This window comes from Cololabis saira, chromosome 2, assembly GCF_033807715.1.
Source record: "Cololabis saira isolate AMF1-May2022 chromosome 2, fColSai1.1, whole genome shotgun sequence".
NCBI lineage: Eukaryota > Metazoa > Chordata > Actinopteri > Beloniformes > Belonidae > Cololabis > Cololabis saira.
The window spans coordinates 37,418,190-37,434,302 of record NC_084588.1 but is presented as its reverse complement, the minus strand read 5'-3'; the positions used below and the strand labels follow the sequence as shown (position 1 = coordinate 37,434,302).

The following is a 16,113-nucleotide window of genomic DNA, read 5'->3' as shown; positions in this document are numbered from 1 at the left end:
GAGAAATATAACACCTGTCCAGGTTCTTTATTTTTTCTTTTGGCCACCAGCCAAGTTCAGTGTTTGGCCTTATTCCCTGCTTTTGAATTCAACTCAGTCATTCCCTCTTTAAAACCCTTCCCTTCACTCCCCTTTCAAACTGTAGCCTTAAAGGAAACATTGTATTTATTTATTGTTTTGCTTCAAATGCATTTAAACACCTGTAGGGGAATTATGGGGCAACAAGCTTGCATGACACTGCCCCTGCTGTAAATTAAAGTGCAAGGCAACTACCAGGCTGTTGCGAATGTGAACATGAGATGACTTTTGAAATATAGCACTTAATTCCCAAGATAATGGCAAGTCCTAAATATTTAAGTGGTTGGACATGAAATGTTGCTGTTAGAGGTTAAAAAAAATAATCACCAAGCCCTTAGCTGGAGATCAGGTAGAATTGAGTATCAAAACTTGGAAAGGGCTGAAGGAATAATTATCCAAGGCCATATAAGTCACCTTTGATTTCCTATTTTATAATAAATTAGATTGTATTGGCTACAGAGTAATGGAATAACAGAATAAATCACTTAAAATATAAGAAAAATATCACACTGACTGTAAGTTTTATACACATGGCAAGGGCAACTTATATTCTGTCTTTTAGACAAACAAAAGCATTTTAAGATATTTTAATTCCTGTATATTTTACTCACTCCTCCGCTCAGACATTCTTTTGTTTGTCTGCTGAATAAGCACATTGATGGCAATTTGGGCAACAAAAATAAATAAATAAAAAACAAGAAGAGGAAGAAGTCGTCACCATGTCCCACCGGCGCCGGCTATGACATAATTTGAGGACATCACAGCAACAGGTATACTATATGAGGATCACAGCAATATAAAAACAATGAACCTCGTAAGCTCAGCCTGCTTTAAAGATAGAGTAGAAAAAAACATAGTGAAAATAGGGGAGGACAGAATGTGCACTACAACCCAACCCATTTTTGGAATTCAAATAATTGAACACAACTGATCTAACCGTTGTAATTATGACAATAAAAGCGCCTTGTCTATTCAGCTTGTGCCAAAATGCTTTATGTACTCAGTCCTTGAACTGCAGTCAGAAATGTAATCTACAGATTCCTGTTCTACAGCTGGATAGACATATATGCTGCTACCGGTGACATTCTGCCTCCAGGGAGCAGCTTAACACAAACAGTACACCTGGGAAATATGATATACATACATTTGTTAACAGCTTCAAAGGTCTGACCTTCTTGAAGTCAGTAAAGTTGAATGTTTACAGGTGTTACCGTTTCCTTTTTTTTTTTAGTCGTTTTAACATAGACCCAACCTCATATGTATCACAGTACAGCCTTCTTCAAACAATGATACAGAGTGCAACATGCGAATTTGGCACTCGAAATTGAGGTAAACTTGTTTCTATTAAAACAAAAAAAACCTTTTGGATGAGTGATGTTAAGATAGCTTTGTATACCTTGAGGGATGGACAGCAGAAATGATCTCAGAGAGCGGTTGTTGTTGTCTATCCATCAGGAAATTATTGTTTTCACAATGTGAAATAATATAATATAATATAAAGTTCATGGCATATTATAGCAACACGATTTGACTGATATCACTATACAGGAAATGATGATTTCATGATAACCTGGAATATTGTCCTGCATGACTGGTAATTTAATATTATTCCCAAATGTGACAATTTTATTTTCTTATCAGTGTTTCCTCTACTTTCATTTATGAGTGGCGGGCCGCCATTCCTAAATCCTAGCCGCCGCTCCCTTAAAGTTCTTCTTCTTTCTTTTTTTTATAAGTGCAAATACACCACCGTTGCATGTCTCCCCCTTCACAGTAGAGTCCCACACTGGGTTGGGTACTTGCAAATACAAAGGTAAGCTACAGACAACTATCTTGCTCTGTATGTACTTTCTTTTCTCTCTTAACGTTACGTAACACTTCGGTAGCCTAAGATACTTGGGCCCGGTGCCAAGTCAGTGTCACTAACTCGAGTGAACTAATTGAAAACATTAAGCTGTCAACCTAACAGTGTGAACTGTGACAGGGTCTTCAACAATGAATAGGGTAAGACATTTAATCATATATCAGACACAAACTAGAAACAATTTTAAAATACTTAGGGTGTAGGAAAATGAGAGACATTCTCATTATTGTTTCTATTTGTAGGTAAAGCCCTAACCCTTGAGAAACAGGCTTCAGGGGCTCTTGGCAAAACAGCAAAAATGTAGATTTTGCAAAGTAATAATTTGAGTCCTCTCTCTAGTTCAATGTTCTAAGAAAAAGTCCACATCTTTAATTTCCTGGGTACTAATGAAAGCCAGAAACTGAGAAAATTCAACAACAAAACTGTAGAACTTCTTTTCCTTGACGACCAATCCCTGTCAGTTGTCGAAAATGTTCAATTTAAATTTGTCATTTAACACCTGGAGTCATGTCAAAGTTTCCTAATTCAGATATAAATCTCTGAAACTGCTCTCTTCAAATACTAAGATTGACTATTTCGGGACAGCTAAAAGTAATGCAGGCAATCTGTTTTAGGTCACTATTGGAACCCAAGTGTGTTCAAAGGTCAAAACGGAAGCACCTTTTTACTCACTCTTCCAAAAACAAAGAAATTATTTCATAAAATTAAATAACGCTGGTATCATCAATTCTCAATATGGTAAATAAAAAAACATACTGGGGAAAAAAAACGGTATTGAACATCGACTTCCAGAGTTAACTTGAGGTTGCAGACCAGATTTCTGGTTTGGAAACAACTTTGAAACCACCTCATCTACCCAGATATATATCTTGTCAATTGCTACAGCAAGTAAAAGCTATACCAAACAATTCTCTGTGGGGACGAGAAATGGGGGCAAGAGTGGCAAACACTGCAGTTGAAAAAAATTTGACAGCTAAATTATGCATTGTCACATATGGCAGGATTGAATGTTGGTCTAACTGAGGTAGAAATGGTTAATGATTGGCCTGAAGGCAGCCTGCATGACTGAATGTATGAAGACACGGGCTGTTTCTAAAGCAACAAATGGGAGAAGTCTGGACCTTCTTGTTGTTTTAGGAAATTTCATGTCCACAGCTGTTCAAGTGCTGTATTTTATCTTAATTGCTAGATCTTGCATAATATACATAATCGGAAGTGTGCAAATTACTTACTTACACACTTGACTTAGCTACTTTTCATCTGTCATTGCCTAGTATTTGTAACGCATCTTGGCTATAATGGGAAAAAAAAAATGCAACAAAATAATTACACATGAATTGGACCTAAAAGGGAACTGATTATGGGCCATAAACTTAGCACAAAAAGTAAGGACATTTGTGTTTGGTAGATCATTTCTTTGTTGTAACAATATTACTTGGCAATTATACTTATCCCGTTGGAAAGCCTGTTTATTCCCTTTTTAATTGATGCCACATTGGTAAGGAACATGCATTTGTGGGATGAGCAGCAGAGCTGAGTACGTGGATTGGGCCTGTGAAAAATTTGCCAAATCTTCAAGTCCAAGTTTGATGTAAAACCTTTACTGGTGTAGTCCCAAAATAATGTAGCTGCTGTAACAAAGAAAAAGATGTATGTGCTACTGAGGTGCCAGTAGGTTAGTTGGAATAGGGATGACTTTGCTGTGATTGGCGGGCTGTGTGTGGAAATTCCATCAACTCTCTGGACAGCTGTCCAACTCGTCAGTTTTAAACTCAGCCATTGTTTAGTTCTGCAACAATGCTCAAGTTTATTGATAAGCCCACTAATGCGTTTCACAATCTCACACACACAAAATGCTTGTCACTAGGTTCTTTAAATATTAATAAGACTGAAATCTTGTGCCAATACTCATTCTCTTCCTCTCTCCCTCATTCCCTGACTCCCTCATTTACACTGTTGTGTGCTATCAAATGACATACCAGCTCACTGGGCTACGGTTGCAGTGTCCGTTTGTTCTTTCAGCCTGCTGAAGCAGAGATCAATAGGTTGACTGACAGATTTGATGTGGCAGAGGATCCAGGTGAGGATGTTTGAGCTCCAAGGCTGCACATCAACTCAGTAGACAGTGTTTTTAGATCTATGCCTGAGTTACTGGGCACCTGAATTTCCCAAACGGTGAATAAGGTTTTCCCTTGCATGGAATCAAAATGAACATGGCCAAATTTGAAGAAAACCATTCAATTAATTTGAGATAAATAAATAAGTAGGTAGGTAGGCAGGTAGGACATACTTTCCCATTCATTTGAATGAGAATGTGTCTCCAAACTTTTCACTTGTAGTGTACGTAAGTAAGTAAATGACAGTTTTAGCCTTAAACATTATTTGAACAATTGATCGGATACATTAATGTTATCTATTTTATAACCGAAGAAAATAGAAACAGATAACCTTGTTAAAGAGTTACCGTATTTTCTGGACTATAAGCCGCACCTGCAAATAAGCCGCATCCGCTCTATTTAAAAAAAAAAAAGATATGGAGGCCGCAGATATTTATGTTAGATTAGATATTTACTACATGTACAGAAGGATTTTGAACTGTAAATGATGTACATGTTTGTACCTAAATAGATCCTTTCCTAACAGTGTCTTTTAACACGGCAGCAACTTTGCTGATTAAAACGAGACAGAACCAAGAGAAAATAACCGGTATTTATTTATCTATTTATCTGTTTGAAATCTGCTTCTACCTACTTCTATCTGCTAAAGAAGAAGAAGCATATTCTTCTTTGCATTTATTTTGTCTTAGTTTTGATTCTAATTCCGGTTAGAGCGCCCCGAGCGGTGGAAGAAAAATCCACAGAATAGTATAATATAAGCCGCATGGTTGAAAACCTATCAAATAAGTAGCGGCTTATAGTCCAGAAAATACGGTATTGGTGTAAAGAACAAGCTAAAGACCCAGCTCTTTAAGGAGCACTTCGGCATCTAGTAAGATGTATGCACTTACGTCAAGATGGTGTCTTCTTAGACGTAGCTTTCTTATTAAAAAAAAAGATATTCTAGCACTGGCGTGACAGCACCTGTGTCCAACTGGACTCTCAGCAGTCTGACCAGCACTTATCCAGCTGTACCCTCCTATGTGATTTTTGTGCTTGTGTTCTCTCAGATGAAAATCGCATTGGATAAAAGCGTCTGCTGAATGACTAGTAGTAGCCGCAGTCACTTCACCTGCGTTAAATGTGCCCCACCTGGTGATGTGCTCAGATAAGTGGGGAGGGCAGATCTGACACAGTAAATCTAGCTAGTAGTAAAATGGCAAACGTTAGCCAGCAAAACTAATTCATGTTAGTTAAGGATAACTCAACTGAAGTAGTATCTCTACAATACGTCAAAGTCAGGACAACCTAACCTTACTTTCTAAAGTTGATCGAAGCATACTTTCATATTTTTTTAAAAAGGGAGCAGCACGTCTTACTTACTCACTAACATACATTTCCATAAAGTTAATGCCCCAAAAACCAAACAGAAACTAAGCTGACTAAAACCTGAGGGAAACTCTGGCTTATGTACTGTAATAGTAGACATATCCAAGTAAAAATTAATGGCAAAAAAAAGGCTTCATTCAGAAGTGATTCTTAAAATGTCAGATTAGATTCACCTAAATACACAACTATGGAGTGCTCCAGGAACCCTTGTACCTGTACAGCTGTGATAACCCAAATCTGTCGGAGAATACTCGGGTACATTACCTTGACGATTGGATGTCCACCGGACGATGCTTTAACGGCTCCTCGGCTCCCCTCAGTCTCATAGTGAGCACGGTGGTGGGCTTTGGGTTGAACCTCGATCTTTAGTTCGTACTGGCCAAACTGGCTTGGTAGTGGCCAATCTAGCGGTGGCAGTGAGGACGTCCTGAGGAGGGAGAACGACAATCACATACTGTACACAATCACACAGAGATATAAGACGTTAGAGCTCTGTTAATAAAACTGCAAAAGCAAAGCAATCTTGTGCAAAATATGGGATCAAAACATGTTTTAAAGCAAACACTGGAAGAGATTTTAGTATGTTTTTGACATTTCAATCCGAAAATCATTCTGTTGGCTTTATTTATGTTAATCAACACTGTCAGATTAAGCTTCTTTCCAACTTCTTTTTGACTCATAGCTGCTAACAGCTATGAACGGCTATCAAAAATCATAAAAGGCTGAAAATTTGGTATTCCCCTCTCAGGGGCTGACATGGTGGAATAAGTACAAAATGGGGATAAAACATGCAGCACTTTGCCCCGTCAGGCAGTGAATCACTGGAATGCCCACATACATTAGTCCTGATTTTAAACACAAAACTTATTATATGTCATGTTAAAACAAGAAGGGTGAATCATTGCTTAAGGGGGACTTTTCTCTCTGAGTCGCTACCTTTTTTACATGTTTGTCAGAGAATGGGAGTAAAGAAACAAAGCACACTGTTCAAGCGTACATTTTATGTCCAGTGCATCACAGAAGCTGGTGTTGTGTGTTTTTCCTCGGTGCCCATTTTTTGTTATCAGAGCAGACCGAAATCATATTTGAACAGCTGGCTGCACTCAAAAATAAAACACTTAATGGTCGTCTCCACAGAAAAGTGGTCCTCCAGCTGAGAGTACTGGGTCAACCAAACCAAACCATTTCACAAACTGGCATCAATTACGTCCTTCAAATCCAAAGTTAAAACTCACCTTTTCAAGCTGACCTTTTCTGTTTGACCCTGACTCTGTTGTTATGTGCCGAAGCAACTATTTTAATGTTTAACTATGTAAGGTGACCTTGGGCGAGGAAAGGCGGTGATCTAATTAAATCAAATGTATTATTAATATTATTATCAACAGTATCTAAACTGCCTTTAACCTTTGTTCGCTGCTGCATTGCATGTGTTTTACTGCACAGTGCACTGTATGGATTAAAAATAATTCAAATAAATGAAGTTAACTATGTGTGATTAAAAAAAATACATGCTTAAAGTAATTAAAGTGATAAATAAATAAATAAATATATATATATATATATATATACTGATAACTTGCATTGGACTCCTTCAGGGTTGCCCTTTGTCACCAGCTCTATTCATAAACTTTGTGGACAAAGTTCCTAGCTACTATCGATTGCTTTTTTGATTTTTGCAATTAAAAAAAGGCCTGAATGGCCTCATAGCTACTGCCCCAGCAGGATGAAAATAGGAACCTCCAAGCCTGAGGTTATGGTTTTAATTCTGGGAATTAGTTGCTGCCTCAAAAGCAGGAGTTAAAATATCTTGAGGTCTCACTCACTAGGGGGTAAATTAGTTTGAGGTCGATAGGCATTTGCTCTCTGTATACATCTTAACTCGCTGTAGGCTCTTTATGCACCCTGTAACTTGGTGTAAAGTGTTTTTAATCATCTCTACATGATGGTTCTTTTACAGTACGAATAACTATGAAGGGAAATCTTGTGAAACATTAGACCAACACAGCAGCCTTTCCCACATGCCCATCAAGCGCTTGCAGCGAGCAGATCAATCTGATCTGAATTTCTCTTCATAAATTGTCTTACAGACACCAAACTCAGACAGAAGCTTGATTTGGAATACAAACACATTTTTTAAATGTTTTGAAAAGATCTTGTATGGTAAAAAAAAAAGCCTTGGGATAATAAATCGGACATTCTCGGGATTCCCCCTACGCTTGAGGATTTGAGTGGCTGAAGAAAAAAAAGAAGGAAAATAAGGGTAAACCTGCCAGATTGTGTAAATCACACGTAAATTCTGGCAGATATACTGCAAAAGGCTACTGTGAAAATTCACTCACATTTGGCCTTTTTGGTTATTTTTTGTGTCTTCCTCTGCCTCTTTTTATTGAATTCTTGCCTTTGTTATTTATCATGATAAATATGCCATGTAGCAATCTCAAGAGTCAAGATTATCAATCTTAATGGAAGAACGTCTAGGATTGCTTTGACACCAGGTGATACAACTGAGGACAAATGTAACACTGCCACACTGAGTAGCTTAAAGAATCAAACTTAATCCTTGTGTTTTCATCCACAGCCAATGAAATAACAACCAAGGAAGTGTGGGTGTGCAATGTGCATGGCTGCTACAGTAACAAAAGCGGAGGACAGAAGAAATGTGAGCTTGTGACGGAGGACAGCAGCAGGGGCGGACAATGTCCTGACACGGTGTAACCTCTCTCAAATGTCTAAGTCATAGTGTAGATGCAGCCTGCGCCCCTACGACCTTGTCTTCTATATAGTGTGTAGTCCCACTTGAATCCTTTCCAGCTAATACATTTGCTGTAACTCCATTTACAATACAAGATGCTACACCTTGCAGCCACATTTTTATCCACAAAAACCACAACGCTTAAGTATCAAACTTTCTTGAATTACACATACGATATATTACACATATTAATGAATAAGAAGCAGACATCTATATATAACTATATATATAGACATCTACAGGCATTCTACTGTAATCTTTCTGCCACATAGATGCATTCAAAACTGCTACCTGAGAAATCAGTACATCTTTACAAGCTGACTAATGGTTTACCATAAGGCAATAACAACGTTCAACCACTACAATATCATCAGCACGATTATTTTTATATACTTCTCAAAAGGTTATAGCATTTGAATGTCTATTTCTGTTGCTCCACATTTAAGCCTTGTTTGCATATTGGAGCTGTACATTTCCGACATTTGCCACGAAGTAAAGCACACCTTTAGTTCGACAACCATCTTGTAAAATGCTGTCAATGTTCCTGCCATAGCATGTATATGAACACTGAAGTAACTGTTTATCCAACCACTAACCCAAACGTATGCACCACATTTGATTATCTTCTTAAAAGACCCCTCAAATCTCAACCGTCTCAAGTCTGGACACATGGAGGTGGAAGAAGAACATTTTTATCTTTACAGAAAATGGCTACTGTTCAATCTAATAGCAAAGATAAACCATTACTCCTAAAGAAAAGAGATTTCTGTTGCATGGAAGTAGGGCTGTTCGATTTTGCCCAAAAATAAAATCTCGATTTTTTTCTCTCAAAATCCGATTTTCGATTACGATTACGATTATTTTGTGAATTGACAAAAGGCAAAGAAATGATTTCAAATATGCTGTTTTTTTATTGAATTTATTTGCCCCATTGGGCTTTAAGTGCAAACTTTGCTCTTATTAAACCAAAAATTAATGAATAAAGTGCAAAGCTCTGTAAAATAGGTTGAAAAAAAGTTTTAAAAAATATAATAAAATATAAAGTTTTATCTCTGAAAAAAAAATCAGCAAATCAGCACTTGCAAACATACAGTAAGTTATATTTCCAATTAAATAAAACAAGACATTTTCTAATTAAACTAAACTGGGTCTTTGCATGCTAAATAATAATGCAACCCATGAAGGAGGTAGAGGTGTGTAATGTCAGTCATTACATTTGATATTCACATTTGCAAGTTTTTTGCAAGGAACACGAGCCGGTCTACGGCATCTGGCTTGAGGGATGCCCGGTGGCATGTTACAACGCCCCCTCCTACACTAAAGAGCCTCTCCGATGGGGCACTTGTCGCAGGTATTGAGAGGTATTTACATCAATCATTAATATGGTATCAATCATTAATATGTGTGCAGACAAAGTAAAAAAAAAAAAAAAAAGTGAAAAATTGATTTTACGATTTTCACGTTTTAACATCGTTCTAATTACATAATCGCGATTACGATTTAAAATCGATTAATCGAACAGCCCTACATGGAAGTATTTTGGATTTAACAAGGGACATGAACAGCCGGTGACGCTGTTCAAAACATACCCCAATCCCAAATCTAGTATCTATGACAGACATAAAGAAGGGCCACAGAGTACTGTAGAACGAATGTATAAAGTAGTATGAAAAGTATGCTAAGTCAATAACACAGAGCACATTTTCTGGGTCGATTGTGACAGTAACACCATGTGAACAAAGTCTCTTGATGGCACGGGGAGATGACAAAATCTATCACCCACTGTGGCTTAAAACATGCTACATATCAACACAGCGAATAAACGTGGGTTTGAAAAGCTTATCAGAACTCTCGATAAAAGAATATCCATATTCATTTAAGTCAAGTTACACTTTGATAATTGTACACGGGACAAATAAAAATAAAAAATTGAGATGGAGCTAAAAAATCTGAGGCATTAAACTGCAAAAACTGATCTGTGCTCAAGCCGGAAGAGTCGGCCATTGCTAAGTTGCACAATGCACATCACTGATGATTGTTCAACAGAAAATACATCATGGTCTACGAAAGGCATCCCTTCTTCTTTACCACATGGTTCACTTGTAGTAAAGTTCAAACAACATTTAGAAACTTGATGCACTGAATTTGAACTTTATAATCACAAATCCAACTGCAATGTTTATAAAACAAAAAACAAAACTCCAATGGCCCAAATTATTCAGTCCTAATATAGACCATATTTTCTGTTACTATCTTAGCTGAAGGAAAATAGACTTAAAAAAGGGTCAAGATACAAAGATAAAATTGTGACTCATCATAGAGCTGACCCTGTTTATCTGCAGTGTTAGATCCGTGTGAGCAAGCATTTGTGTTATGCCTATCAATGTGTCTGTGTATGTGTGTGGTAGCTCCCTTGCCATATGTGCCCTGTGCTGATTTACAGCGCTAGGGGCCAGTGCACACAAACAAGGCCACGTCTTCATCTGCTACACACATTGAAAAACAGACAGCAGACTTCTCATGTGTGCTTGTGTCTGCGTAGATTGGGCATTTGTGTGTCCATGTGTTTTTTCTTCTACAAACCTATAAACTTGTATTACTCTATGTTGTAACTAAGCCAGACGCCGACAGCTGTTACAAAGCTCAAAATTCTCTTAGAATTTAACAATGGGCACAAATCTATCACCAGTCTATTATTTGTCTGACATAGTACATTTATATTAACTGGTAATTCACAACAACAGAAATTAAAGCTACAGTCACACCACATTTTGTTTGTGAGCTCCAACTTAAACAGACTTTTAAAACCTGTCATCCAACAAAATCTGATTAAACTAACAATGCAGCAATGACTGTTGCATAGTCTTACTCAAATACATACAGGATGTAGAAGATAAAAAAAGGGTTACAACAGAAGGCTCCTTCAAGTAGTTTAAAAATTGTAATTCTTTTGAGATGAAAGTTAATCGTTGTTGCTATAACCCCACTTTCAAAAAAGTTAAAACAGCATATAAATCAGAGTTAGAGACTTCTTTAGATCAACACAACAGGAGATCCTTCCTCCTCACAGCTATCACCATCTACCATCTACAATGTCTCTTTGAAGAAACTGAAATGACAATTACTGCAACATATAATGTTACTCCAGGGATTAAGAAAGTTTGAATTAATTGAACAAAATTTAACAAGGCTGAATTGAATTGAACCAAAATCCATACAGAAAGTAGCTATTTTTCAAATAATTTAAAACACAAAATTTACTAAAATGGTTTAAGCAATTATAGCATAAACTGAGAAACTGTACTGTATTTTGTACTTTTACATTTAGAAACATTTTGGGATATGACACATGGAAATTCTGGGGAAAGGACAATAAAAGATTAGGGCAGTCAAGACAGGGAAGGGTTTACCACTTTGCCACAGACTGCGTGGTGAAAGTTCAACATGTTAAGAATAATGCTTCTCAATATAAAATTATCTGGACTTCACATGAAGTAAACACAACATTTTAAAAGTTCACATAAATCTTGATATACAACCATCAACCCTAACAACAACAACATATATAGAGCATGTTGTTCAAAGCATGTGGTTGTTGGTCTTCAGATTCCAGGAAACACAGCAATAAAAACAGATATAACTTAGTAGAAATCCTTCTAGGACCTCAGAAGCACATCTGAATATCATTTTAAATTAACACAATCTGTTGCTGCCTCCACAAATGCTATAAAAGAATAAACAAATGAAAATGATGAATAATTAAAAATTAAAAACTCAGAATCGACGAGGATTATACCAGCACACCAAGTAGAGGTGGCAGAAATTGCTGAAGTGGAGAAGTCGACAAATTGTCATATTACTGTAAATAAAACAATAGGAAAGATCATTAAACCCATGATAAAATATTCAAAGAACCTTAAACAATGAAGTCATGGATAATAACCCCAAGTTCTCACAGTGTAAATAAGTGTTAATCTGCAAAAGATTCATATCCGGCACTTTTTAATCCTCATATTGTACATTTCTGTTTATTTCTGTTATACATTACATTTTACTTTATTCTATCTCTTAGTTTATCTCCATATATTTGTTTGCTTTCATATTTTTATTTTTATTTTTATTTTGACTGTATTGCACCAATCACCACAACAAATTCCTTGTGTGTGTTAACAAACTTGGCAATAAACCCCCTTTCTGATTCTGATTCTGAAAAAAAAAGGTAACGAGTCTGTGATTAACAAACAATAGCCAGATATTAAAATGACTTTTTTTGTTCAGGAACGGGGGAGAAAAATCCATCTACATATGTAATTTCAATTAGGGGATTTATTTTCAGGGGTTTAATCAATTCGCACTTCAAAGATTTTATGATAGACTGAAGCAAAGAGAAAAATGATCCTCTGATCCTCTGGTGGTCATTTGCAAATGTGTCACTTGCAAATCCCTGGGCCACAATAAACGATTAGTGATATATTGAAATTCATGGGCAACAAGTTCTGTCATCTAAACATTATTATTATTATTTATGTTTTTGTTTTTTTTTAAATCTTTAATAAAGTTTTCAAATCACATTCTGCATACATAACCAAGGCAAGCATTAGTTTCAAGTGGTCAAATTAGTGATGCCTAAACGGAGAATGCCCAGGATACGACCTTAACTTCAAATTCACCGCAGTGCTGGATAACAGCAGAGTAGCAGCATTGATTGTATTCTAAAGAAAACAGCTCATCTGTTTTGTCCTTTGGTGATTTTATTAAAAGTAATTTTTAAATGAATTACAAAGTCACTAAAACCCAAAAAATATCTAAGTGGGAAAAGTCAACAAATCCCTCTCCAAAGCGTGATGTTTTCATCATGCAAGCATAATAGACAAAAAAGCACACCCCTTTGATCAAATATTATCTTATCCTTTTCAAAATGCAACTAAAAAAATAAATTAACATTCTAATCCTTAGCCATAGCTACTGTTTTTGCAACCATGACATCATACTTATGACATACGAAACAATCCCCAAACAATTCCAAGGTTATGCTACAAGAAACCTCAACTAATCAGACTGGTAGAGCTCACTATAATCCAATTATCCTCTGTCACTAAAATAGGTTTTTAAAATGTGAAAATTGTGATTATGTGAAAATCCTAAAATATTTGTATCTGCATTGCCAACTATTGCCTTACATGTATGATATTTTTATCTTATCTTATGTTCTTGACTTATGAAGAAGCCAAAACGACCACGCTTGAATATTTTCAATTAAATAATGGTAACATTTACTGTCTAGCAGTAAAGGTATAGCATTACTGCTTGTTTTAGCTGTAGTTTCTAATCAAAAAGCAGCAAGGGAAGTTGATCAAATCTTTAGTTTTCCACAATAACAGAGGGAACAGAGCATTTCCATTACACCTACAGCTGTGTTTTTGCAATTTTTACCCTGGTCCATTTGATACCTTTATTAACTACAACTAACGCTCATGTCAAACGATGAGTTCTGACTTTCACAGAAGCTAAGCACAACAGTCTTTAGTGAAGTAGAACCACAATATTGCCACTGCTTGAGTTATATATAAAGTATACGTATGTTATATATGTACTAGATCACTGATTTACTACTATCACTGAATCACACAGAACTTAGTTGTTGGTTGCATTTTTTTGTTGTTAAATTCAGCAGCCATTCAGATTTTAAACCACAAAAATCAAAACCCAACCAAAATGAAACCACAAATGCAAAAATTCAACTCAAACTCAACAGGCTCATGATTTCTTTGCTCTAAATAGCATAAAACCACTTTCAGCCAACATCACAGCAACACCTTCCAAAACGTTTACTTTGACCAGCTCTTAACAGATTTAGAACTCATCTACAGTTTTGTCATTGAAAGGCAGCAGTTACACAGACTCCATGATGCCCCCCCTCCCCCCGCCTTTCTGAACTTTTCCATCTTGTGTATTTTCAGTTATGTCTTCAATGATGTTTTTACTACACACGCTGTATTCAGGGTCAAACTGAAGCCAAACCAAAGCTATATTTGTCTCTCTCTCTGGTTGAGTGACTAGAGCCATTTACAGACCAACCAGGTCACTACTTCCCATAATGCACTGCAATATGAATATATATGGTCTTTTAGAAAAAGGATTTTCTCTAATACTACAAATAGAAAGATATCTGGAGTCTTGAGAGATTGTCATATTTTTAATTTGTGTTCTGAAGGGTTTGTATACTATTAAATTCTGTTTTCATTTAGACTACCCACCTTCCCAATATTTTAGAAAACCCAGTGGAACTATTCCATATTTAAATAAAACAATAAAAATAAAAATACCTGAAAATAGGTGTATGACCAGGCTTGGGTTTATTCCATGAGAAGTGGGAGGGCACCGAGAGGAACTGTTCCCCAGGCCCATCCTTTTTCAAGCTGTGCAGGGTCTCATCTGAAGGAGAGTCCAAATTCGGAGACATATTTCCTTGCTCGTCTAGCCCAAGCTCCCCTTTCCCAGTCTGCAAAGCTGTTCTGTCCTGCGAGGTCTTTCTTGTCTTGGATGGGATGTCCGTCTCAGACGGGCAGCACTGAAAAGGGGACAAGCCTACAGAGGGACTCCCAGACCAAGTGTCCTCTGTCACGCTACCTCGAGGTGAAGGTCCTGGTGTGGGTGTTGGTGAGTGATGAGGAGACAATGAACTAGGGTAGCAAATGTCAGCGCTCGAGTGGCGCCTTTTCCCACACGGTGAAGTGGGACGTGAGGAAGGCCTAGAATGTGGCCGAGGGCTCAGCCAGTTTTCATCAGTCACACTGGTGCGTGGTGAATGGCAGGGGGACTGTCTAGGAGAAAGGCTGATGGAGTGAGTCTGGTGTCCAAAGGGAGGGTGGTGATGCTGCCAATGTGGCTGCTCCTCCAAAACTCCAGGAGCAGTTTGGGGGGAGGCACAACCCGGAGAAGTCAGAGGAGAGCCCAGAGTAAACCTGGCAGCTGCTTCATTTAGCTCTGAGTCAACATCATCATAGACATGTGAAAATGATTCACAAGAGGAAGCGTCAGAGAACCAGCTCCTGGAAGAGAGGCTGCTGCATGGGCTAGGGCTGAGCGACGAGTCCCGGTACGAGTGGTCCAGCGGCAAGTACAAATGGTCTCTGGACAAGGGCCTGTCACTGTGGTAATCCCCTTCAGGACCGTTTGCTCTCAGGTCCCCCTCGTTGGCGTCCATCTCCTGCTGACAGCTAGGGGAGATGGATGTGATCTGGATACTGGGGCACTCAAAGGCCTTTGGTGCTACCATAGGAGCAGAGGGAAGTAGAGGGGAAGTGCCATTTTTGGAGTCGTGTGCCCCATAGCCGAGATGCTCCGTCCCTGGTTTGTGGGATAGAGGACGTGGTGACGTGTTGATGATGTGGCTGTGGGAGTGCATGCCATGACGAGGCAGGCCAATAGGCTGGTGGTTAGTGACCATGGACTGGGCCTGGCCCACGTTTAGGATATAAAATGATGTGTTGTCATCAGGCTCCAAATCTGGGAAAGAAAAGGAAAAGAACATTACAATTCAGTAATCCAGAGGGGATGTTGTTGTACCAGTGACTTTTACCACTAACCGGTTTCTTAGTTTGAATTTACAAAAGTTGACAAAACAGTCTATTTACATTAGGGCTGCCACTAATAATTATTTTCTTGTGGATTAATCTATCGATTATTTTTTAGATTAATCTTATGATGTTCCACTGTTTGATACTTCTTTCTGTTAAATGCCAACAAATAATACAATTTACCCTTCCCACAAGTTTTTACTTGTGGAAAAATAAAAGAAATTTCATACATAAACCAAAGCAGAAGTGTCATAGCGCATTATTTGGTTTATTCGGAAGAATAAATCCATAAATCTAAAATAAACTTATTCATAGCTCAAAAACTGCCAACACTGAGACATGACTTAAAAGTCC

The 16,113-nt window shown here is 37.5% G+C and overlaps 1 protein-coding gene across 4 annotated transcripts in view; it reads right to left on the bottom strand.

Moving 5' to 3' along the window:
• The window catches only part of nfatc3a (nuclear factor of activated T cells 3a), a 76,225-nt gene that overhangs the window by 34,890 nt on the left and 25,222 nt on the right, over window positions 1-16,113 (bottom strand). For all 4 annotated transcript variants that reach the window (XM_061745026.1, XM_061745010.1, XM_061745033.1 and 1 more), the window contains exons 2-3: window positions 14,506-15,688; window positions 5,692-5,854 (exon numbers count right to left, since the gene is read on the bottom strand). In XM_061745026.1, the coding sequence (XP_061601010.1) occupies window positions 5,692-5,854; window positions 14,506-15,688 (1,346 nt within the window). The remainder of the gene's footprint in view (window positions 1-5,691; window positions 5,855-14,505; window positions 15,689-16,113) is intronic.